General features: G+C 41.5%; 1 protein-coding gene across 1 annotated transcript in view; it reads left to right on the forward strand.

The window, feature by feature from the left end:
• The window catches only part of AFG2A (AAA ATPase AFG2A), a 529963-nt gene extending 504678 nt beyond the window's left edge, over positions 1 to 25285 (forward strand). The window contains exon 16 of the mRNA XM_089672180.1: positions 25048 to 25285. Within this exon, the coding sequence (XP_089528306.1) occupies positions 25048 to 25224 (177 nt within the window). The 3' untranslated portion in view covers positions 25225 to 25285. The remainder of the gene's footprint in view (positions 1 to 25047) is intronic.
• The last annotated feature ends 1411 nt before the right edge of the window (positions 25286 to 26696 follow it).

Raw genomic sequence — 26696 nt, forward strand, 5'->3', positions numbered from 1 at the left:
GGAGGCAGTGTGATGGCATGGGCATACATGGCTTCCAGTGGCACTGGGTCGTTGGTGTTTATTGATGATGTGACAGAAGCAGCCAGATGAATTCTGCAGTGTTTACAGATATACAGTTAGCCCAGATTCAGCCAAATGCAGCAAAGTTGATTGGACGGCACTTCACAGCACAGATGGACAATGATCCAAAACACACAGCAAAAGCAACCCAGGAGCTTTTGAAGGAAAATAAGTGGAATATTCTGCAATGGCCAAGTCAATAACCTGATCTCAACCCAACTGAACACGCATTTCACTTGCTGAAGGCAAAACTAAAGGCAGAAAGATCCACAAACAAAGAACAACTGAAGACAGATGCAGTTAGAGGCTGGCAAAGCATCAGAAAGAAGTAAACCCAGTCTTTGGTAACTTCCATGGGTTCCAGACTTCAGGCACTCATTGCCAGTAAAGGATTCTCAACAACATATTCAAAATGAACATTTTATTTATGATTATATCCATTTGTCCAATTACATTTGCACCCCTGAAAATGTTCAACCCCTTGAATTAAAGCTGAAAGTCTGCACTTAAAATTCCTTTGGATTGTTTCTTTTAATTAATGCTGATGGCATACAGAGCCAAAAGTATGAAAATTGTGCCTGTGTCCAATATTTATGGACCGAACTTTATCAACAGGTGTGTACAGCACTGTAATCCTGATAATAATCTGACAACCACAATAAATCACAGAATATTACCAGCTAATCATAATTCTTTACACATATGAAAAAACAGGGCAGAGTTCAGTGGGTTTCACCTGGTATTTAATGCCGTCCTAGACTCTGGTGGGAGGTGTCTTCACACCTCATTACATATGTGAATGGTCTAAACTCAACTTTTCATAATGAGCTACAAGTTGCCCTGGCCTTTTGCTCATTCACATATTTCAGTGGCAAACAATGCACTTCTGTCCTGATACACTCACAGTGAGCAAACTCTGTGGACTGTACACTTATCACTGTATGACCCTTAAAGGGTAACTCCACTTTTGTGGAAAAAAACAGCAAACTAAAAAAATAATAATATATCACATACAAATGCAAAACAAGTCATATTAATTGAATGTTATTAAAAATTAAATTTCCTTTTCAGTCTGCAATGCAATATGGCTACCTGGAGGTGTTCTGTACACAGAAACATAATTTCCTGCTTGTGTGATTGGCTCAGTGATTTTCCCAGAAGTCTGCACTAAGACTAAGTCAGATTTAAAGCATCCCCTGCAACAAAAATCTAATTTTTGATGAGATACTCCCAATAGGAAATCATGTTTACAGGGATGCAGACCCTGCAGTTTCCCTCATTAGAGCTCTACAATTGCAGCAGCTGATTGATAATTATGAATCACTCCCATACAGACTCACTCTGCACATGGACACAAAAAAACAAACCGCTTTCTCTTCAGAATTACACAAGGTAGGAATCTGCAACAAAGTCTGTTAAAATCCCTACAATGTAAATAGATCACCCAGAGGGGAATGTTTTTTTCTCAACAAAAGTGGAATTAGTCTTTAAAGGGATCTAGATTCGGAACTATTATGGTGATAGTGAGGTTGCAAATATAGCTGCTTGGTGAAAATGGTGACACTTCTGGGCATAAGATGGAGGTCCCTAAGAAAGAAATTGCTTTGTAAGAAGTATATTTTGTATATGATGTTAGAAACCAGGCAAGTGTCATGGATGAGGTTCCTAAAAGAAGTCATCTTCTTGTTGGTGATTCAGCTGTAAGAGGTGTTCCTTCAGGAAAGAGTGTGGAAGTGTCGTAAGAAGGTACGGGTTTACCTGGTGCTACTGTCAGGACAGTAAGGGCACATTTTAAATACTGTCAAGAAAGGTAGTCAATAACGCAATGTTGCATTGTTTGGGAGAGTATCTTCACAAAGTAGGTTGTACGCTTTCATTTTCAAATCCTTTATATCTATAATGCACAAAAAGTTTAAGTCATCCACATTGCAGAGTTTGATGTGTGGTTAAAGCAGAACTCCAGTCAAAACTGTTATTTCCTATGCAGTGGGGCTGTGCCCGCACTGCATGGGTTAAGTTCTCATTTTGTCCAGGGGCTCAGAAGAAAGCTGTACTTACCCATTCCTCCGATCCTCCGGAAAAAACGCGCTCCCCCATGTCCAGCGGTGGACTGTTCCTGCCATCCCTCAAGTCCAAAGCAGGTCTATGGGCGTGATGATGTCAGGAACAGCCCATTCACAAGACTGCAAGCGTGCAGGGGGGCAGGAGCGGCAGGAATTTTGTGATGGACTATCACATAAAATCCCAATAAAATTAATTTACGTTTTTGTTTGTAACATGGCAAAATGTGGAGCATTTCAAGGGGTACGAATACTTTTTCAAGGCACTGTATCATTCATCTACAGTGCAGCTCAGGCTGCAGAGACAGGGTCTTCATACCCTTTCTCTGTCTCAAAAAAGAGATAATAGAAGTCTGTTTAGACCCCTGATTAGTCTCCAAAGCCCCCCCCCAAAAAAAATAAATAAATAAAATGTAAAAAATATTAAATAATAAAGATGTAGAAAATAAAATTGTACATGTACAAAAAGAAATAAAGTTGGGTCGACTTTGATGCAGGCGCAAAGCATCACGACCACAGCACTCTGCCCGCTGCCTAATGCTTCTTAAGGAAGGGGGGGGAGGTTGGTGGGCGGCAGAAACACAGCTCAACTATACATTTCTGTCGCCTTCCCCCCAACCTCAGGTCTAAACATTGTCTGGCCTCATTCACGGGGGTCATACTATAGCGAGGCCATGTTTAGCTGCGCTGGGATGCTCCTGTTTCATGCATCCCCATGCAGGAAGGCAGTTCCACTGACATCAATTGGGACACAGCGGCTGCACAGGAATGCACAGGTGTTCCGTGCATTCCTGTGTAGGCAGTCCCATCCATATGAACTGGCACACAGCGACTGCATGGACACCTCAACTTGACATCCATATGGGTATATGTCCCTAGAACTGTCTGCATTTGGGGTCATGCACCTACACCCGCACAGATGTCAGATCTGTCCAGAACAATTGTGCATCCCCGTGTGGGTAAACATGGACCTCAATGTGTGTACAAAGCCTTAGTAGGAAATTAGCAGGAATTATGTAAGTTATGTTGTGTTTATGTGTGCAGATAAGGATTTTAGTGTTGGTTATTTTTTTTTGTGAAAATGGCGATTTGATAAACATTTATGCAACTATTCTGGGGCCTGCACGCTCCTTAACAACTTGCTCTCCTGAGGATTTACTCCCCTTCCTGACCAGGCCATTTTTTGCGATACGGCACTGCATTACTTTACCTGACAATTGTGCGGTCATGCAACACTGCACCCAAATGAAATTTATGTCCTTTTTTTCCCCACAAATAGAGCTTTCTTGTGGTGGTATTTGATCGGCTCTGCATTTTTATTTTTTGCACGATAAACAAAAAAAGGCCAACAATTTTGGGAAAAAAACTATATTTTTGACTTTTTGCTATTAAACATGTCAAGTAAAACAATTTAAAATATAAAATGTTGTCATAAATTTAGGCCAAAATGTATTCTGCTGTCTTTGCTAAGAAACAATCCCAATACATGTAAATTAATTGGTTTACGTGAAAGTTATAGCTTTTAGAAATGGCGTATAGATACTGTAATTTTTTTCTTTTTACTAGTAATGGCGGTGATCAGCGACGTATAGTGGTACTGCGGCAGGCATTCTGACACTGGGGGGAACTGACTTGGTGACACAGACATCCCCAGTGACGCCAATACAGTGATCAGTGCTAACAAAAAGCACTAACACTGTACTGATGGCAGTGGGCAGGAAGGGGTTAACATCTGTGGCGATCATAGGGTAAACTGTGTGCTGTTTCACTATGTCGGCTATGTGTGTGCTTCACTGTAAGCACACTGCTTTGTATGGCTCTGCTATGCTGACAGAGGAGAGATCTGTGTTAATTCTACCCAGAACTGCAAAATCACGTGTATATATACATGATTTTGCACACCCGTGCCCCCTGTAGCAGTATTTCTGCTATAGGGCGGCGTGGAAGCAGTTAACAACCATATTGTTTACTGGTTGTTAAGGATGCTGGCGGCCACCCACTCCTTGACAACCAGCTAAAGTCACACAAGCACAAAACTCAAAATGTTTAAAAAATGCGAAAAAAAAGAAAGAAAAGAAAGAAAAAAAAGCATCAAAAATGCAAAATGCAACTGGAAAATGCATCAGCCACAATCTGCATAAATGTGAACCTAGCCTTAAAACTGGAAAAGTCGGTTGGAAAGTGTAAACTCGCAGCAAGCAGATGTCCAGAGGAACTCCTAACTATGAAAACAGTAATACTGAAACCATATACCATACCCTGAACATACTGACGTTTTACATTTCTGACTTATAGGCATAATGACATTTCATGACATTTTCTACTCACTCATGCTCATTATAGTATGAAAGGAAAGTGTCACGGTGTAGCAGCAGTCTCAGTTTTCAGATTTTTTCTTTTTTTTTTTTTAAAGTACATCCTGCTTTCAGCTTTAACCTCTGGAAAATAAAAAAAAAAGGATAAAAGGAAAACAAACCATCACTTGCTGTTAATGTGGTGCCTGCTAGACCCAGCTCTTGCAGAATTAAACCATCTGCCAGCTGGAGCACTTTAGAGGCTCTCAGAAAAAGGAAACACTGCACTAGCACTTTGTACAATCTAAAGCATAATCTATTGGATTATGTTTGCTACAGCTATGTTAATAGCGCTCTTGTATACATGGGCATTTTTTTTAGTCATTAATTGTTCAGCATCAGCTTCATTCACTCACGTAATCCATTTATTATGCTGCTCAAGCAAAGCATATTGGATGTTTATGCAAAGTTTGCAGCTCCATTTCCTCTCTGGCTTGTTTCTGTATAGGCTGACATTTGTTTGCTGCCTTTTTACATGCAGATGTTACTTCCTTTCACAATTCCATGGCGCATTCCCCTAAATGGCAATCTTCCCCTTCAGCTTTGCATCTAAAAATAGGCTGGATTTTCATGGCATGTGCTGCTGCAACCAGAGGCTTGAAAAACTCAGTTGATGTATGCTCTGTCCTGTCTCTGAAATCAAGGTTGCTTACATAGGAAAAGCTCCCAGTTGGCTTGTCTGTCACATGTATGGATAAACATCGAGTAAGATCGGTAAAGATTTGTATTGTATTTAATCAGCGCTAAGCAATCTCTCACGGTAATGGTTCATACCCTTCAGACAATTTACCTATAGCAATGGCCACTCTTGGGTTTATATACAGTGCATCCAGAAAGTATTCACAGCGCTTAACTTTTGCCACATTTTATATGTTACAGCCTTATTCCAAAATGGATTAAATTCATTTTTTTCTGCAACATTCTACAAATAACCCATAATGACATCGTAAAAGAAGTTCGTTTTGAAATCTTTGCAATTTATTAAAAAATAAAAAACGAAAAAAAACCCACATGTACATAAGTATTCACAGCCTTTGCCATGACACTCAAAATTGAGCTCTGGTGCATCCTGTTCCCACTGATCATCCTTGAGATGTTTCCACAACTTGATTGGAGTCTACCTGTGAAAAATTCAGTTGATTGGACATGATTAGGAAAGGCATAAACCTGTCCCACAGTTAACAGTGCATGTCAGAGCACAAACCAAGCCATAAAGTCCAAGGAATTGTCCGTAGACCTTCAAGACAGGATTGTATCAAAGCACAGATTTTGGGAAGGGTACAGAAAAATTTCTGCAGCATTGAAGGTCCCAATGAGCACAGTGGCCTCCATCATCCGTAAATGGAAAAAGTTTGGAACCACCAGGAATCTTCCTAGAGCAGGCCACCCGGCCAAAATGAGCGATCGAAGAAGAAGGGCCTTAGCCAGGGAGGTAACCAAGCACCCAATGGTCACTCTGAAAGAGCTCCAGCGTTTTTCTGTGGAGAGAGGAGAACCTTCCAGAAGTACAACCATCTTCGCAGAATTCCACCGATCAGGCCTGTATGGTAAAGTGGCCAGATTGAAGCCACTCCTCAGTAAAAGGCAAATGGCATCCCGCCTGGAGTTTGCCAAAAGGCACCTGAGGGACTCTCAGAGAAACAAAACTCTCTGGTCTGATGAAACAAAGATTGAACTCATTGGCCTGAATGCCAAGCGTCATGTCTGGAGGAAACCAGGCACCACTCACCACCTGGCCAATACCATACTTACAGTGAAGCATGTTGGTGGCAGCATCATGCTGTGGGGATGTTTTTCAGCAGCAGGAAGTGGGAGACTAGTCAGGATCGAAGGAAAGATGAATATAGCAATGTACAGAGACATCCTTGATGAAAACCTGTTCCAGAACATCTCTGGAGAGATCTGAAAATGGCTGTGCACTGACGCTCCCCCAACCAACCTGCTGGAGCTTTAGAGGTACTGCAAAGAAGAATGGTAGAAATTGCCCAAAAATAGGTGTGCCAAGCTTGTAGCATCATGCTCAAAATGACCTGAAGCTGTAATTGGTGCTAAAGGCTGTGAATACTTATGTACATGTGTTTTTTTTTAGTTTTTTATTTTTAATAAATTTTAAAGATTTCAAAATGAATGTCTTTCACATTGTCATTATGAGGTATTGTTTGTAGAATGTTGAGGAAAAAAATGAATTTAATCCATTTTAGGATAAGGCTGTAACATAACAAAATGTGGCAAAAGTTAAACGCTGTGAATATTGGTTCCAAAACGCATCTCTCCTGTTTTTGATTAGTCTCCTCGTCTTGGTTAGTTAAAGTATATGTAAACTCCAATACGTCACATTTCATATACGTTTTAAAGTGTTACTAAACCCAGGACCCTGCATTCACTTTATCCAGTCTTCCACAGTACACACTACATGGAAATGCAATTTTTTTTTAGCAAATATAAACTGCTAAATACCTTTTCTCATCAGACGTTAGAGCAGTCTTGTGACTTTTATCAGTGTCCAGCTCAGCGCTAGCTAAAGCTTGTAGGAGGAGTTTTCTTTCTGCTGTAGGAGAATGCAAAACCCCTGACCTCTGTCTGACCAGGGCTGATTGGCCCTGTGTTGATCACATGCACTCTCCCAAGAAAAAAAAATCAATATACACCAAACTGAGCATGTGCAAATGCCTATGGTTCAGTCTCTCTGATCAGGAGATAAGAGGTGGTCTCTTGAAAAAGGGGAGGATCAGAGAAGACAGGTTCAAACAGCCTTTTTACACAATGCAGAGGTTTAACCCCTTAGGTTCCACAGTACTTTACTGCATATACAGGCTGATTTTATTGTTGTGGGTTTAGTAACACTTTAATATTTTAAAATGGAGATAAAGTGTCCCAAAGAAAAAGAAAAAATCCCTCTCTTTTTTTTTTTTGTAAAAAGTTTTTTCCTTGTTTCTAGTATTGTATCCTTTTTTGTGTACACTGCAGGGCACATGAACCATGTAATGTACAATCCTGGCTCATTCTTGGCATGGAGCCAGTGCCAGGGACAATACAACTCTTTTGTGTCATAGGTGGCAGACCAATGGCCCAAAAGGAGCTTCGGGAGACCCTAAAGAAATGGTGGCTGAGCTTGCATCAGATGGGGTATGGACAGGTGCCTGTAGCTGTCATTGCTGGACAAAGACACAGTTGCAGGTAAGTATGCCATAATGTGCAAGTATTCTTTGCATATGGCAGGACTTTCCACTACCCCAGATAACTTAGTTCTGCTTTAATGTCATTTCAAAAGTAATTATTTCTATTTCTGCAGCTTTTATTAAAATACTGGCTGGTGATCCTGCCTGCCATGAAGGTTCTTGTTCAGGCACTTCCTGTTAAAGAGTGACAATGCTCTGTCTCTTTCTCCCTATTCTGCTCCTGCATTGTCAATCTGTCATGGAGACTGACATTGCAATGGCGACTACATGTGGACCTTTCAGCACACGTGATGCGGACATGGTCACCTGTTTTTTTTACCTTCAGAAAACAATCAGTTATCTCAGTTCTGCTTGTAAGCAAGAAGTGGCTACAAAGAGACTGCAGGAGATCAACATCACTGAGAAGCAACAAATTATATTTTATTTAATAAGGGTTTCACATCTACTTTATCTCTTGTGAAGGGTTTGATTAAATTAACTGTCATAAGAGAAATACAAGGATTAGACAAAAATGGCAATACTGCATGATTTGCAGGTGTGAAAGTGACGTCATGTTTTACGTTGAAAGCGGAAGTGATGTAACATTCTTTTGCTTCTGCTGTGTGATGAGACACCTAGCTAACAGGTGGGAAGCCTCACTTTCATGATTCACTGCATGTGCTTGCTAGTAATACAGAGTCATATCAGAGCTTACTGAGGGCAAATTGTTGGTGCCGCTTAGCTGGTACCTCTGTGACTGAAGTTGCCAATTTATTTGCCGTGTCGCAAGGTACAGTATCAAATGTTATGATGGCATATACAGTTTCTGGGGAAATGTCTGATAAGCAGAAGCGCGGTAGACATAGTCAGCTGACTGAAAGAGACAAAAGGGCATTGTGCAGGATTGTGATCCAGAATAAGAAAACAACTGGTGCAAAAGTGATTGCAGAGCTCAATCTCAGTCCCGTGAAGACTGAGATTGAGCTACTCCCAGACTGTTATGCGCTATCTGCTGGTTTATAATATTCCCAGAATCGGGCTCTGGTGAGTCTATTTAGTACTTACACTGGTGGAGAGAACTTTATGTTAGTGAAATGGAAGAATTTATGAAGAATGCACCTAAGAATTGGTGTTTTATATTATGTGGGACACTTATGAACTTTGCCGTATGATTTTTTTTTTTTATTCGCATGGACTTTTTTCATGATATTTGTATTACTTTTGCATGAATATTGCATGTGAATTGAAATAGCCGCATATTATGAATATACAAATTTTTATATGTCGTTGCCTATTATTATTTTTCACATTGTACGTAGCACCTTTATTGTTTTTACATTTTTGATTGTGATCATGATATTATTAGTATTTTTGCACATTTAGCACTGTTGTACTTTGGTACTCCCAGTTTACAGTGTGTGAGTCTTACAGGACTGATTGCAAATAGCATATTATTGCTACAGGTTGCATAGTGTGTAGGGTTGTCCCCCTTGGACCCTGAGCAATGGAGGATTTTTATGAAACCAAAGGCACCCTAATGTTCCTGGATATCATGTTTTTAAAGAGCTTTTAATGCATTCTTGGTGCACTTTCTGGTTTCCCGACTCCCAGCATGCACCTGTGAGACATGTGACTCAAAAAACACACCAAAAATGCAGATGTGATGCACCTTTGATGCGTTCCCTTTGGCATACAACAGAAAATGCCTTTTTGATGCGCTTTTGATAAACTGCACCAAAGATGTAGCATGCAGGATTTTTTAAAACTTAGGGCACCCACAGCACAGTTATGTGAACATTTACATAGGATTTAAAGAGAAATCATTTTTATGCTCTTTTGTCGCCCTGGAGAAGCGCGGCAAAATTTCACCAGTGTGAAAGGGGCCTTAAGGCCTATTTTACACATATGGTGGGCGGGAAGGCAGTAAAAATGCACAGATGAGCTGTGTTTGTACCACATCCCCCCGCCACCACAACCCCCCAATCCCCCACCACCACAACCCCCCTTGAGCTGCGAAGGCAGCAGAAGGGGGTGTACATGTGGCACAGCAAATTTAACCCTGCTGTCACGTTCAACTGGCAGTACCACCCATCCCCGCAACGGCTCCACAACCGTGGGCAGTGCAGAAGGTTGCAGTGCACTGATGCAGGGTTTAAGGGTTAATACAGGGCAGCACAGTGGCTAAATGGTTAGCACTTCTGCCTGGCAGTACAAGGGTCCTGGGTTCAAATCCCAACCACAGCACCACCTGCCTGGAGTTTGCATGTTCTACATGTGCCTGCGTGAGTTAACTCCGGGTACTCCGGTTTCCTCCCACACTCCAAAGACATTGCTGGTAGGTTAATTGGATCCTGTCTAAATTGGCCCTGCTGGTATGTGTATGTATAAATGTAGGTTAGGGACCTTAGATTGTACACTCTGTAAGGGTTAGGGACTGATGTGAATGTACTATATACAGTTGTGTTCAAAATAATAGCAGTGTGTTGAAAAAAAGTGAATAAAGCTCAAAATCCTTCTAATAGCTTTTATTTCCATACACACAAATGCATTGGGAACACTACACATTCTATTCCAAATCAAAACATGAAGAAAAATATATCAAATTTGTGTTGTTCCTCTAAAAAAAATTGAAGAAAAGTGAATATTAGACTGTTCAAAAAAATAGCAGTGTTGGTATTCTTCTTTACAAACTCAAACATTCACTATATAAACTGAAAAGTGTTTGGAGATTTTGCTTTCCTTTGAATCACTTAATTAATATTTAGTTGTATAAGCACTGTTTCTGAGAACTGCTGTACATCTGTGTTGCATGGAGTCAACCAACTTCTGGCACCTGTGAACAGGTATTCCAGCCCAGGATGATTGGCTACATTCCACTCTTCTCTATTTCTTGGTTTTGCCTCAGAAACTGCATTTTTGATGTCACCCCACAAGTTTTCTATTGGATTAAGATCCGGGGATTGGGCTGGCCACTCCATAACGTCAATCTTGTTGGTCTGGAACCAGGATGTTGCACGTTTACTGGTGTATTTGGGGTCGTTGTCTTGTTGGAACACCCATTTCAAGGGCATTTCCTCTTCAGCATAAGGCAGCATGACCTCTTCAAGTATTCTGATGTATTCAAACTGATCCATGATCCCTGGTATGCGATAAATAGGCCCAACACCGTAGTATGAGAAACAACCCCATATCATGATGCTTGCGCAACCATGCTTCACTGTCTTCACAGTGTACTGTGGCTTGAATTCAGTGTTTGGGGGTCGTCTGACAAACTGTCTCCAGCCACTAGACCCAAAAAGAACAATCTTACTTTCATCAGTCCACAAAATGTTGCACCATTTCTCTTTAGGCCAGTCAATGTGCTCTTTGGCAAATTGTAACCTCTTCAGCACACGTCTTTTTTTCAACAGTGGGACTTTGCGGGGGCTTCTTGCAGATAGCTTGGCTTCACATAGGCGTCTTCTAATTGTAACAGTACTCACAGGTAACTTTACACCTTTTTTGATCTTCCTGGAGCTGATTGTTGGCTGAATCCTTGCCATTTTGGCTATTCTTCTATCCATTCGAATGGTAGTTTTTCGCTTTCTTCCACGTCTTTCAGGTTTTGGTTGCCATTTTAAAGCATTTGCCATCATTTTATCTGAGCAGCCTATCATTTTCTGCACTTCTTTATATGTTTTCCCCTCTCCAATCAACTTTTTAATCAAGGTACGCTGTTCTTCTGAACAATGTCTGGAACGACCCATTTTCCTCAGAATTTCAGAGAGAAATGCACTGTAACCAGCATGTACAACATTTGCTGCCTTCCTTCCTTAAATAAGGGCAATAATTGCCACCTGTTTTTCAAAGAATGAATGACCTCACTAATGGAACTCCACACTGCTATTATTTTGAACATGCCCCTTTCAATTAGTGATTCAATTACACAGAATCAGCAGCATGCATGTCATGACTGTTGGGTCTGTTGGATTTCTATTAGTCTACTACACCTGCTAGTAAATTATTTGCCATGTAGAAATATCATTTCTACCAAAAACAGTGATTGATCAGGTTAGTGATGTCTGACTGCTATTATTTTGAACATAACTGTATATATATATATATATATATATATGTAAAGCACTGTGTAAATTGACAGCGCTATATAAGTACCCGAGATGAATAAAACAGGCAGTGAGAAGAATATATAACGCCTTCTCACTGCCTGTCAAATGCCCTCTGAAGAGTGATCCAGTGCGGATTGCTATTCAGAAGGCACCAAAATAGTAAAGGAGGTCTCATACATTTGACTTTTGTTGGTTTGCAAGGCTAGAACTATATCCCTTAAGGAAATGTGCAGTTTATACCGATATTTACAGATTTCCCCATTAGGCAAAGTACATAATGAATATGTAGTTCAAGGTCGTATGTGACTTGTTCCGTCAGAATATATGCCAAGTGGCTGCCAGCAGCCGGAGAGATTCAGACATGCTCTCTTTTCCCATGCTGTCCTTCATCAAGCTCCTGACGTGCCATTCCTTATCAAGCGCTCGGATTGTGTCTTCCCTTGTACGCTGTGTTGCTTTGAAGCGAGCAATTTTCCCGAGTACATACCTTTCTAATAAAGACATAAAATGTGTTATAATTTGTACATTTTTGGAAAATGGTTTATGTTATATGAGGAAACAAATCTTCCGGGCAAGTTGGAACCAGCGGGAGGAACCTCTGGCCTGAATCCTCCCCACCTGTTGAATGTGAAATTAAAACATTTGCTCTCTGCAAGATTCCACAGTTTAACTCTTTATTGATACGCTTAGAGCAACCAATCAGAATCCAGCAGTCGAATTTACAGTGCAGTTAAGGAAGTGACCAGCAAATGAGCACTTCTTTTTTCTTTGGGACAGCGTCATACGTCAGCCCTTCGGTTATTTAGTAAAGAGCAATATATGTAGCACTCAATCAGGATTTATTTTTTGGTGACCTGGCTTCAGTAAGCTCAAATCTGATTAGATTCAATAGGTTACAGCAAATTATGCCAGTTTTCAAGTTTTACTTCTTTAAAGTGTTACACCCACAACAGTAAAATCAGTCTGTATATGCAGTAAAGCATGCTTGTTATACTCACTGTGGAACCTAAGGGGTAATCCTCTGAATTATGTAAAAAGGCTGTTTGATCCTGTCTTCTCTGATCCTCCCCTTCTTCCTCAGTCCCTAATCCATCTGCTGCTTGTACAGAGCCCTAGGAGACACTCTACACATGCTCAGATTAGTGTGTATTGCTAGAGCTTTTTTTTTTGTTGGAAGGATGCATGTGATCGGCACAGGGCCAATCATCACTTACTAGACAGAGGGTCAGGGGTCATGCAGCCTAATAGGGCAGTCAGAGAAGAATGAAAACTCCTCCTACAAGTTTAACCAGTGCTCAGCTGGACACTGATAGAATACACAAGACTGCTATATACTACTGATGAGAAAAGGTATTTAGCAGTTTATATTTACTAAAATAATTGCATTTCCATGTTCTATCTACTGTGGAGACCAGATATAGTGAATGTAGGGTCCTGGGTTTAGTAACACTTTAATTGCAAATATGAAATATAATATAAAATGTTATGTAACATAGTGCGGTAGGGAGTTCCAGAGGATGGGAGAGGCTCTGGAGAAGTCTGGGAGGTGAGCGTGAGAGGAGGTAATGAGGGAGATAGAGAGCAAGATGTCTTGGGAGGAGCAGAGCGGGCGATTTGGACGTCTGCGGATGAGGTTGGTGACGTAGCTAGGGGCCGTGTTGTGGATGGCTTTGTAAGCTGTGGTTAATATTTTGAATTTTATATGTTGGGTTATTGGAAGCCAATAAAGGGATTGGCAGAGAGGAGCAGCAGTCACTGATAGGTTGGTAAGCTGTATGAGTCTAGCAGCAGCATTCATAATGAGGAGGGAGTTGCAGTAATCAAGGCAGGATAAAACCAAGGCATGGATAAGTTGTTTTGTAGTGTCATTTGTCAGAAAGGGGCGGATTCTGGAAATGTTCCGGAGGTTGAGGCGACAGGATTTAGCCAGTGATTGGATGCGGGGCCCAAAGGGAGGTCAGAGTCTAAGATTACACCTAGCACCCTGGCATGAGGGGAAGGACCAATGGTTGTGCTGTTGATCTTAATGGTAAAGTCTTGAGTGGGGGATCGGAGAGGAGGAAATATTAAAAGCTTGGTTTAGGAAAGATTGAGTTTAAGGTAGTGGTGTGACATCCATGCTGATATGTCACTTAGTAGATTTTTGAGGAGATTGAGGAGGTGAGCTGGGGAGTGGAGAGATAGATCTGGGTGTCATCAGCATAGAGGTGGTATTGGAAGCCATGGGAGGTTATCAGTTGGCCCAGGAAGGAGGTGTAGCGAGAGAAAAGGAGGGGCCCAAGGACAGAGCCTTGGAGTACCCCAATGAAAAGAGGGAGAGGAGTGGAGGAGGAGTTGTAAGTGACGCTGAAAGTGTGCTTAGAAAGGTAAGAGGAGAACCAGGAGAGAGCAGTCACGGAGGCCAATGAAGTGGAATTTACAGAGGAGGAGCGGGTGGTTGACTGTGTCAAAGGCAGCGGAAAGGTCTAGGAGTATGAGTATGGAGTATGGGCCACTGATTTTAGAATTCAGTAGGTCGTTAGTGAGTTTTAGTAGGGCAGTTTCAGTGGAATGTTGTGGGCGGAAGCCAGACTGTAGGGGACTGTTGTCGGTGAGGTAGCAGTTCATACGGTTGTGAACAAGGCGCTTCAGAAGCTTGAAAGCAAATGGGAGCAGTGAGATGGGTCTTACGTTATTCAAACACGTGGGGTCCAGCGAGGGTTTTTTAAATATGGGGGTAACCAGTGCATGTTTGAGCGGGGAGGGAAAGGTGCTCATGGAGAGTGAGAGGATGAAGATGTAGGTTAGAGAGTTTAGGATATAGCAGGAAGAAGGCTGCAATAATCGTGAGGGGACAGGGACCAGGGTACAGGTGGTGAAGTAAGCCTTGGAAAGGAGTTCGGTAACTTCCTCGGTGGTAACAGGGTCAAAGACGGAGAGTGTTGAGTGTGGTGTTGGGCCTGGTATGTTGGTTGGAGGAGGAAGCTTGACACTGGAGACCACATCACGGTTTGTGTCAATTTTGATATGACTGGCAATCTCCTGTGGAGTCAGTAATGTTGGTAGTTGGAGGCAGTGGGGGGGGGGGGGTGGAGTAAGGAATTAAGGGTAGAAAAGAGTTGACGAGGAATGGATGAGAGTTTTGATGAGAGTGTTGTAGTAGGTTTGTTTAGCAGCGTGGAGGCTGGAGTTGTATTTGAGAAGGGCAGACCTGTAGAGGGTAAAGTCTTTCAGGGATTTAGTTTATGCCATGCTCGCTCAAGAGCACGACTGTGTCTCTTGACACTTCTGGTGTCATCTGTTTTCTGGGGTTGTGACAGGCGAGGCCTGGTTCTGTATGTTGAGAGAGAAGCAAGTGCGTCCAGAAAGGATGATAGATAGTTGTAGGCAAATGTGGCCAGGTCTGGGCAGGACAGGGGTGCAATTTTATCATAGAGGCACTCAGTAGCAGAGTGAAGAAGGTCAGGACTGAGGTGGTGGAGGTTTCTACAGGTAACAGTTTGCTTGTTGGAGGTATGGGAGGTAGGAGACAGGGAGAGTGTGAAGCTGATAAAGTTGTGATCAGAGAGAGAAAGGGGTGTTAGAAAAAGTTACAGGGAGTGCATAGGTGGGAGAATACAAGGTTGAGGGTGTTGCCGTTAGAGTGGGTGGTGGATTGTGTATATTGTGTTAGGTTAAAAGTTAGGTTGAGAAGTGGCTGAGGTGTTAACATTGACTGAGATGTTAAAGTCACTGAGGATGATGGCAGGCACTTTAGAGGTGTGAAAGTATGGTAGCCATGCCGAGAAGGCATCAAGAAAGCTTGAAACTGGGCAAGGAGGCTGGTAGACAACTGTGATCCTCAGACAAACAGAAGAAAAGAGACGAATACAGTGCACTTCAAAAGAGCAGAGGGACAGAGAGGGAGGTGTAGGAAGAACCTGGAACGTTCTTTGTGGGGAAAGAAGAAGCCCAACTCCACCCCCTTTTCGTCCACTGGGTCTGGGCAAGTGAGTCCAGAGCAGGCCACCATGGAAGACTGTAGCTGAGGAGACAGAGTCAGAATCCTGGAGCCCGGTTTCAGTAATAGCAAGTGGGTTGAGGTAGTGGGAGAGGAAGAGGCCATTGATAGTAGAAAGTTTGTTAGAGACTGAGCGGGCATTCCAGAGGACACATAAGAGGAAGGGGCTGGCGCGTGATAGCAGGGGAATTGAGATAAGAGAGTGAGGGTTGTGGCTGAATCCAGAGAAGGGAGGCTGCTGCTTCTGTGGGTTGGAGTTTGATGGTGGAGGGCCAGGGTTTGGGGCAATGTCTCCAGAAGTTAGTAGTAATAGGAGGGTAAGGGAGGTGGGAGCAGGATTTATATGAGGGCAAATGCCGCAGTGATTTTGTAGCAGTGACATTATGTGGGCTAAGAGAGAGCAGTAGATAAGTGCAATGATATTGAGAGGGCAGAAGTGAGGGTGATATCTACAAGTTGTGGGGAGGGGAGGAGGGTTGAGGACAGGGCATTATAGCAAAAAAGAAAGTTAGTAAGAGCATGTTGGAGAGAGGAGAAATAACAAACTGAGGGAAATAGATGATAGAGGAAAGAGCACTTGCAGACAATTTGAAACACTAATGTTTGTACTTGCCTTAGTTAAAGTGCCGTGTTCAAAGTGCCATGTACTTTGCACAAGGAATGGCCAGCCTATCCCCTCGCCAGCCGTCCCAAGGACTGTACTGAATTTATCTTGCATGGACGTGGGGAGGTTAGGCATTTGTTCAATTAAGAGCTAATAAATGACACATTGTGGAGGTTTTCTGCCCTTAACAAATTGCAAGCAAGATGGACACAAGATAAGACAAGGGGTTTGATCTCAGCTAAAGCACTGTGAGAGGAAGTTACCTTAATACAGGCAAGTACAGACAGCAGTTACAAAAAAACTACCAAAGCAGATAATTTCAATCATGCAAAATAACTTAGTGATTGAGAGAGCAGTGTAATCAGTGGTTACCGAGGACAACAGAAGGCAGATGTCAATTGCAGGCAGGAAGAGTAGGAGGTTTGGGAGAGCAGTAGAATCAGTGGTTACCTGGAAGAGCAGAAGAGAAATGATGAGAGGATGTTGAGATGTTCCCTTGTTGCCGTGTTCAAAGTGCCATGTACTTAGTGCTAGAATGAAACTTTGCGCAAGGAATGGCCAGCCTGTCCCCTTGCCAGTTCTGTTGCTAGCTCTAAATGCTGCAAAAAGACAACCACTCATCAATTGAGCTACAGGTTGCTTGGAATTTCAGTAACCGAGACTTTTCATTAAAGCAGTTGGTATAATGTTCTAGCATGCACTGCATACGGGGGGGGGTCCTCCAGCGACGCGCTATACCTGCTGACAGGGCTTCCATCTTTACTCAGTCTTCCTTCCAGGTTTGAATGGCCGAGCCACAATGATGTCACTCCTGCGCATGCCTACAGAAGCCACAGTTGCCGTACAGCACTCTGAAGAGACAGCATACTCAGCGTACATAGTGTGCATGCGCTGGTGAAGTAACCAGCTGCAAAACATGCCAATATCTCCTAAACAGTGTAGAAAAAATTGCAAAATGGAGTTTACTACTGCTATACCTGCAATTAATGTTTTCAATGAAAACTCCTCCTACAAGCTTTAACCAGTACTTGACCGGACACTGATACAGGTCACAAGACTGCTATAACTGCTGATGGGAAAAGGTATTTAGCAGTTTATATTTACTACAACAATTGCATTTCCATGTTGTGTGTATTGTGGGAGACCAGATATAGTAAATGCAGGGTCCTGGGTTTAGTAACACCTTAACTTGCAAATCAGGGGGTCCCATAGCAAAATGTTGATTAAACCTTGTGGAAATCAAACCATTACTAATTAGGCGATGACCAAGTGGTTCAAGAACATGACTTGGGGGGGGGAGCAGCACTTACCTTCATGGCTGCCATCAAAAACTGTGCTGCCTTTGGCTCCCTAGAGTCATTGATCCCTGATCCTTTAACAAACCACTGCAGTTTTCAGGCATCCAAAATCCATATAAATGTATGATAGCTTGACTATTTCAGTATGTTCATTACAGAGTAGCTGAAGGTGCGCTTGCACATTGGGAGCATGCCTGCAGGGAGGAGGATTTAAATCAGCAAATTTCTTTGACAGCAACAACGGTAAGAATACCTGAAAACCTGGCAAATACAGTATATCCTCCAACTCTCGCTTTTTCTGGAGTTCTTCTTCAAATCATTCAGCTACAAGAGATTGCAATCACCATTGTAATTTAGGAGTCAATGTTTCATTACATGGCTATCTTTATTATTAGTTCAAGTAATTCAAATATTTTAGTTAACAGCTATGCCTGATGTTACTCTCTGGTAGGTTAGGAGTGCTCACAAGTGTGTGAATAAGAATACTTGAAGACAGAAAGTGTGTTTACAATTGGCTCACAAAGCACCCTCGTGTCTCTTCATTCATATTCATCACCCAAAGGAATTTCAGACTCCTCACCTCATTTTCATCCACGTTATATCCTTGGCAGCATGATATCTACACATGACAAGCTGCAACATGGAGAGGCTGGGGCGAGCTACAAATATGCAAGAACTGAGATGTTGGAGGCACGCTACCTGTTTCACACTCTTTATAATGGGTGTGGGGCTATACATCCATGTAACACCTGTTTCTTAATACACCTGGCACTCATAATCACAGAGGGCAGCCAATTGGTTGGCTGAACTAAGATTTATGATAATGCAACCTGTGACTTCTTCCCCATTCATGGCCCTTGTATGAAAAAAAAAAATTAGTTTACGATAAATCACCTTCCCTGTATGCATTAAATTGTAACTTTTCAAATGATATCACTACTACTAACAGCAATACACATATAACTGAAATGTATGTTTTACTGGATAATTTACATGTCACTCTATATGTAATATTCACAGTATCTACTTTATTTTGGTTATGCTGAATTACTAATAAATTATGGACTTGGAGATCGTGAACATTTTATCAGTTTAACCAACCTTGATGTCAGTGAGAGGACAGAGCATACATTAAATTGTTTGTCTTTTACATTTCTGAATCATTAAGGAACTCTGCAAGAACTACCTGCAATAATTCTTGACTTTATCATCCTTCAACTTCTAAGAGTACTTCTCCTGCTAGAGTAGGGCCTCACTCTTCTTCTTACATATTCTGTAATATTAGATAAATGAAAACTCCAGCTGTCACAGTGATATATCCTCTTTGATGGTTGCAACAAATCAAGGGAGATGGAATTCTGGGTACAAACATTTCACCAGTTGAAGCCAAATATATATATGAAGCCATAGAGTGTTTCAACCCTCTAGCCTAGGGGTGTCAAACTGGTGGCTCACCAGGTGTTTCCAAACTACAAGTCCCATGAGGCATTGCAAGGCTGACAGTTACAAGCATGACTCTCAAAGGCAGAGGCATGATGGGACTTGTAGTTTCACAACAGCTGGAGGGCCACCAGTTTGACACCCCTGTAGCATCTTGCCAATAATAGAATATCAGCTTTGGGCAGAATAATACCTTAATGGCGAAGTAGGGTCAAAACCTTTGCTACTTCTCCTGTGGGTCAGAGGAGTGCACTTAATTCTGTACTCCTGTGAAATGTGTTCAGCCATTGTTGGACTAAAGTCAGCTGTTGGCTGATATCACTCATCCGGTCCAGACGCTGGAGGGATCCCAAATTTAATGTCAGGATCCACCCCGATTCCTGATCGGTAGCTGGCTCAGCCTCTCAGCCTGAGCCAGCTGCTCCTAACCCCTCTACAGCCCAGCTCTCGAATGAGCTCTGGAGGGGCAGAGCAGAGAGCTGGTTACTGACAGTCATCACTCTCTGCTCACTGAAAACCAAGAACTGAGCAATCAGTGGTCATGTGATCACTCGGTTCTTGGTCTTAGAAGCAGCATCATATCAATGCTTCATCCACCTAGGTGGCTATGATTGTTTATTTTTATCAAAACCCACACTTCTCTTTTAAGGTGTATTGTGAATCCTATATGTGAGTCCTATACCTGTGGGATTTCCGCTTGCCTAAGCCCCATACTTTCTCAGGACAGAGATTCTTCAGTAATAGAATACACGTGTAGAGCCTACTGCCAGTGAAAACTGATACTGCATCACAAACACCAACTACGGTAGTTTGTTTGAGACTGTAGTTTTACTGTTGGATGCACACTGTTGGAAAAACAACACCTGCTAAAGATGTCAAAGACTTTATTAGCACCCCATGGCCATCACTGCTGGGTTGAAATGGGGTCAATGGGACTGACAACCTTTGCCCAATTTGGCATATGTTGGACAGACGAGGCAGGTCATGTTTCATTACTGATGTCTTAGAGGCATGCATATAGCCAGAGGGTGCTTTAACATAGCAATCCACTGACATTTAATTATGAGAGGACTAAGCGTTTTATATTTATCCATCAAAGTACATAGTAGCTTAGATATAACCTGGTTTGATGAATTTAACTCAACAAGTTGTCTGTTCCTCACCCTCAAAAATCATTTTCACATGAAATCCCAAATATCAGTGACTGCAAAGTACAACAGGATAGAGTTGCAATGCATCACGTGAGGCTTTCTTCATGGGGTAGGAGAGAATGGGATGTTTATCATATCTTTCAGGGACATAGAACATTGTATGAAGGGGAAAGAATGGGAAGGAAAACACTCTGAATGGTATAGAATTTCCCTTGCACTGACAGGAATTCAGTGTAGATTTTTAGCTTCACTGGCCTTGTAAAAAGCAGCCGCATGGCACTAAGTGTAATATTGTTGCATGACAAAGCCACCTAAAGCCATGCATGTTTTTGTGAAAGCTTCCTAAACATGCTGCTAAATCCTCTAAAATGCGACTTAACTGCTTTGCCTTCCATCAGCACAGCATAAGCAAGGCAACAGCAAATGAACAAACAGAAAATATGCTGAATGGGCAAACAAATAGGCTTCAGCTGGTCTTTTGGTTCACAGCGATGGGCGCTCCGTGAATACCAATCACTGTATTCTCCGCTGTACTGAAAACCCACAATATCTCTTTTCATCCCGCGGGCCCTTTTCACAACAGCAATGGGTCTTTATGTCTTTAGAATGACACCAGCCTCGGTCTGCTTCCGCTATCCAAAGGCGTGGGAGCTGGGAGAAGAAATTCAATTAAAAAACCTTTTACCTACTTCTTTCCAACTGCTGTATCCCTTTTATACAATGCCTACTTTTTTTTAATCCACATCATTTAAAGGAAAACTGCAGTCAGTTAACTTCTATCAGTTATGGAAATATCGGTTTGTGTGAGCGACAGCACTAATGTTGCTGAAGGTTTTTTTGCAGTTAGGTATGTGATTACAGCTGTTTGCAGATGGAGTTTTGGGAGGTTCATTGTGAAATAAAACTTTACTGTGTGCATTAGCTAGATAGAATCCTAACTAATCAGGAGCAGTATCATGATCAAGAAAGGCTTCCTTAACTGCTACTGGTCCTTCGGGGACTAAACAGTGTATCCAAAAACAAAAAAACAAACAATGAATCACTTTTCACTTTACATATTTCTTCTGTAATTTTGTGTCATGCCGGCAGTTCTCCATTAATAGAAAATGATACGGTGTAAACTATGTTTGGCAATGGTGGTGACAGGCTGTTTCCTCTTGCATTAATGTTAAAACATTTATTTAACAGCATCTGAATAAAACCTAGTACATCAGCCATCTGTCTGCTTGCACTTACCATAATCATCCTATCACCCTAAAATAACTTCCTCTAGCTGTGTATTTGCATGTGGTATTACTTTAGACGCTGAAGCCTAACAGTTTATGCATAAGGGTATTTTTACCAAATGTGGTGTAAGGATTACTTTGTGTCTGATTCATATGTAAAAGATAATACCACTGATGGCTCATAAACTGGAAAAGCATAGTTTGCTTATCTTACCTTTGAATGGCATCCATGATGGAAGAGTTTAATCTAGGCCTTTATAAAGCCCCTGTCCTTTTTCCACCAAGTCAGCCATCTTATTGATGGAACAGCAGCCACTTTTTTGAGGTTCTTTCTATTCTCTCACTTCTTCATTGCAGTCATCAGTCAGTTTTGAGAAAATGGCTCCCTGTAAAGAGAAGAGTTAATACTTACCTGTCCCATCACGCACGTTGCCAATCTTCAGTCTCGAGAAGAGTTTTGGTGGCTAAAGGATTTTCAGCATCAGATAAGAGTGCTTGAAGCCTGGTCCCCCCTGTACTCTTTTGTTCTGTCTACTGACCCCTACATCACTACAGACACAGTAATGACATAGGGAGGCAGCAGATAAAACCACAGTGCGCTGAAGGGGGCATCCAACACGCCTAGACGTTTGTCCTATGCTGAAGAGTTTTCAGCGATACCAGCTTTTCTAGGAAAAGAAGCTCATCAGTGTGGGTGATGGTCAGGTAAATGTTAATTCTTTTCTTCAGGAAGCCAACATGTTTAAATCTAGCAGTATAGTCATTTTAACTTTGATCTTTGCATTCATTTTATATATCTTTACTACTTGCTGCATAATTCCTATATACTCTAATAGACTGTATGTTTCGTTTACCTCCTTCATCCCCTTAACAAATTGTAAATTGTTCCACTTTCTATATTGTGACATAGTTAGTCTGGCTGAAAAAATACAAAAGTCCATCCAGTTCAACCATAGAAAAACAGAAAATTAGCTATAATCCTATACCCACAGTTGATCCTGAGGAAGGCAAAAAAAACCCAGCAAAGATCAATCCAATTTGCTCTTGCTGGGAAAAAACTTCCTTCCTGATCCCCCGAGAGACAATCAGATATTCCCTGGATTAACTTTACCTATAAATGTTAGTATCCAGTTATATTCTGTGTATCTAAGAAAGAATCCAGATCTTTTTTTTAAGCAATCCACTGAGCTGGCCAGAACCAACTCTTGAGGGAGTCTATTCCACATTTTCGCAGCTCTCACTGTGAAGAAACCTTTCCGTGTTTGGATATTAAACTTCTTTTCCTCCAGACATAAAGAGTGCCCCCTTGTACTGTCAAGGTCCTACCTTTTCCCAGAGGTTATGTTACTCCATGTGCTAGCATCCATCTTGGATTTCTGCTGAGCATGATGGGAATCTTTTATGCCTTCAGGTCTCTGAGGTCCATCCCCCAGAGGGGTGTGGCTGAGTACATATAAGCCTGGGATCTGCACATGCTCTTTGCACTTGTGTCTTGTGTCTTTGTCTTGCTACAGCTCTGTGTATACGCTCGTGACTCTTCTGGTATTCTGACTCGGCTTGTGACTAAGACCATTCTCTGTGTTTCCCTTTGATCTGACCTTCCGTTGCTGAACCCGGCCCGTGACCTGTGATTCTCTGTCTACTGTTCTGTACTGTTTTGTCCCGTTGTTATTGACCCGGCTTGTCTGACTACGCTATTGTCATTCTCACCAGCTACACGCCATTGGCGGCGGCCATTACCGCAGCTGGGGTGTCTCGGGGGCCGCGACCTGGTCCCTGGTTGCGTCAAGTCCATCCCCACCATCAGGGGCCCTGGTGAAGGGCAGCCTGGGACTTAGACTCCGCGCCCTGAGGGACTTCAGTCTGTTGGTGGTGGTTGTCGTCAGCCAGTGCGTTACCCTGCCACTAGGCCTACCTGTCCGTTCCACAGCCCTGCCCTGACATGTACTCTGTGATGACCTCAGGGAGAATAGCTCTACACTGAGTTCACTATATGAACAACTGATGTATTTATACATGTTGATCATATCCCCCCTCAATCTCCTCTTTTCAAGAGAGAATAAATTCAGTTCCTCTAATCTTTCCTCATAGCTGAGCTCCTTCATGCCTCGTATCAGTTTAGTTGCCCTTCACTGTACTTTCTCCAGTTCCCCAATGTTCTTTTTGTGAATTGGTGCCCAAAACTGAACTGCATATTCCAGATCAGGTATTACTAATGATTTGTACAGGGGTAAAATGATATCTCTCTCTCTCTGGAGTCTATACCTCTTTTAATACAAGAGAGGATTTTGCTCACTTTAGAAACCTCAGCTTGGCATTGCATGCCATTTTGCTCATTTTCTGCCCTACTAGATATATCTTTAAATAGTTAACTTCCTGGTCCCCAGAAGGCTGGCATGTGACTTCCTTCTACATGACAGTGCCTGAAACCAGCTAACAGCTTGAATTTCAAGAAAACTTCAGGAGAGCTACCCAAATCTTGTTAATTGCTTTGCATGCTAAAATCATTACCCTTTAGGCTAGCATTTACAAGCTAATATCAAGCAGTTTGGAGTTTAAGGTACGTGCCACAAACAACGGTAAATAATACAAATAGGTAAAAATCATAACACTTGGTTTAATTGGATAGACTTTACCAATGCTGAGAAACAAAAATGCTACTGGAGCTCGTGAGAGAGATTGAAACTTACCACCATGCAGACTCTCCCCATCCCCTCTCTTACATCGCCCCTGCCCTCCCCTTTTTTTTCCTCCTTCTCCATCCTCCACTCCTTTTTCTACTCTGTACCTGTACCTTTTTCTCCCATCCTCTATGTCCCTATTTCTACCTTCCCTATAGGAATGGCAATGTTTCTCTACCATTATTACAACCCTATTGTTCTTTCCCTCACTTTGTCTTTTTGCCTTTTAATTTTTAATAATTTACCCAAAAAAGTAACAGAAATAGACTTTAAGCTTTGTATTTCATCAATTAGTAGCTTTAGGGATTCCTATATTTGCACCATTGCTATCTGTGTCTCTGTATATAGTACTAAAACCAGTGGTAACTACCATATTGATTGCAATCTAATGAACAATGTCGATAATTTAGCATTTTTGTATATACTGGAATGCATTTAAATAAAGAATTTATATATAAAAAAATACCATGTATGATCAAGTACACAACAGCAGCTCTACCAAGCTTCCAATCATTTTGCACTGGTGGACAATTGTTTTGTGTAAATCTGGTATCAGCCTCTTGTTTACTATAATATAGGGCTTTTGCAACTTTTATAATTCTGTGAAGTGTTTTCATACAGTATGTTGTCTAATTAATGTCACAACTACATTTAACATTACATTCTCCTCCACTCTTCCTACCACTTCATCCCCCCACAGCTATCTCTTCCTGTACCACTATCCCCTCCTTCCTAGATTGTAAGCTCCAAAGAGCAGGGCCCTCAAACCCCTCATGTTTTGCTTTGTATTGGTATTGTTCTGTCACATGTTCTGTCCCCCTTTGTAATGTACAGCTCTGAGCGAACTGTTGGCACTTTATAAATACTGTATAATAATAATAATAATATTCAGTTATATGCAATTACATTTAACTATATCCATTTTTGCAGATCACTGCTGTTTGTCGAGAGGCTGCACTGTTGGCCCTACAGGAGGATATTCATGCCGAGCGCATTATGGGAAGACATTTTGACCAAGCTTTAACTATTGTTACCCCAAGAATCCCTGACTCGCTTATTAAGTTTTATGAGACCTACCAGCAAAAGAGTGGACTACATAATTTATGAGATTTGTTTCAATTAAAAGAAACCAAACTTTTGATTAAATACCATTATTAAAAAAGTCAAATGTGTCTATTTTCTTGCATTCATGCAAATCTAAGTATATTAGAAATAATCAGGTTATGAAGCTTAATTTGACAGAGGCAGAAGTCTAGTGAACATATTAAACATTCAAAATGGGTACATTTAAATATGTATACAAAATATTTAATCTGTAAGAGTAACTGCTGAAATGTTACCCTAAAGAGATTAGGGATGAGTGATGCTTGACAGATATTGAAAGAAGGCACATTCCAAAACTAAAAGCTGTTAATGAAAATGATCTAGTATTCCTGGTAGAAAGTGTGAAAGTTTATGGATAAAGTAAATGATATCTGAGGTGGATAACAGAGTCAAAACTGACACCTGTAATTTTGAGCTGAAATCAGATGGCACAAAAGAAATGCATGTTATTTTACCACTACAGTTAAATGTTTTTAGAAAATTTGTGGAAATGCAACTTTCATCATTCAGACCTTGACATTTTCCAGATATAGGAGAAAAATGACATGATAATATAAACATATCAAAGAGGATATTTTAAGATATAATTCCAACCAAAATTTTGGATAGAAAGACTTAGGATTGCTGTTCTTTTATTTATTGCTGTATTCCTGCAGCAGAGATTGCCTGCTATGGTGAATATAAAAAGTCTACACACCCCTGTTAAAATGTCAGGTTTCTGTGATGTAAAAAAAATGAGAAAAAGATAAATCACTTCAGAATTTTTTCCACCTTTAATGTGACCTATAAACTGTACAACTCAATTGAAAAACAAACTGAAATCTTTTAGGGGTAAAAGTAAACAAAAAACTACAATAATGTGGTTGCATAAGTGTGCACACCAGGCCCGGACTGAGACAAAAAATAAAAAAATAGGCCCGGGCATTTTGGACTGAGCAGCCCCAAGCCGAGGACCTTTTCCTCAGAGCCCAGTGGCAGAATGCCAGGGCCCAATCACAAGAGAGACCTTTGCCACCCTGGTAGTTCCACCACTAGTGTCAGTAGGTTTTTATTTTATTTTTTACAATTTTATATTTCATTATTTTTTTATAGGAGTGAAAGAAAGAAGGGAAGGAAGGAGGGAAAGAAGGAAGGAAGAAAAAAAAAGGAAGGACTGAGGGAAAGATGGAAGGAGAGAAAGAAAGGAGGGAAAGAAAGAGGAAAAGAAGGAAGGTTGGAAAGGAGGCAGGAGGGAAACAAAGAGGGAAATAACTAGAGAAAGAAAGAAGGAAGGAGGGAAAGAAAGGGAAATAATGAAAGAAGGAAGGAAGGAGGAAAAGATGGAAAGAAAGAAGGAAGGAAGGAAAGAGAAGGAGTGAAAGAGGGTAGGAGGGGAAAAAGGGAAAGAAGGAAGGAGGGAAAGAAAGAAGTAGGGAAAGAAAGAAGGAGAGAAAGAAAGAGGGAAGGAAAGAAAGAAAGAGTGAAGAAAAGAAGGA

The sequence above is a fragment of the Staurois parvus genome, unplaced genomic scaffold (genome assembly GCF_062004578.1).
Source record: "Staurois parvus isolate SC_StPar_1 unplaced genomic scaffold, SC_StPar_1.0 ptg000122l, whole genome shotgun sequence".
Taxonomy (NCBI): Eukaryota; Metazoa; Chordata; class Amphibia; order Anura; family Ranidae; genus Staurois; species Staurois parvus.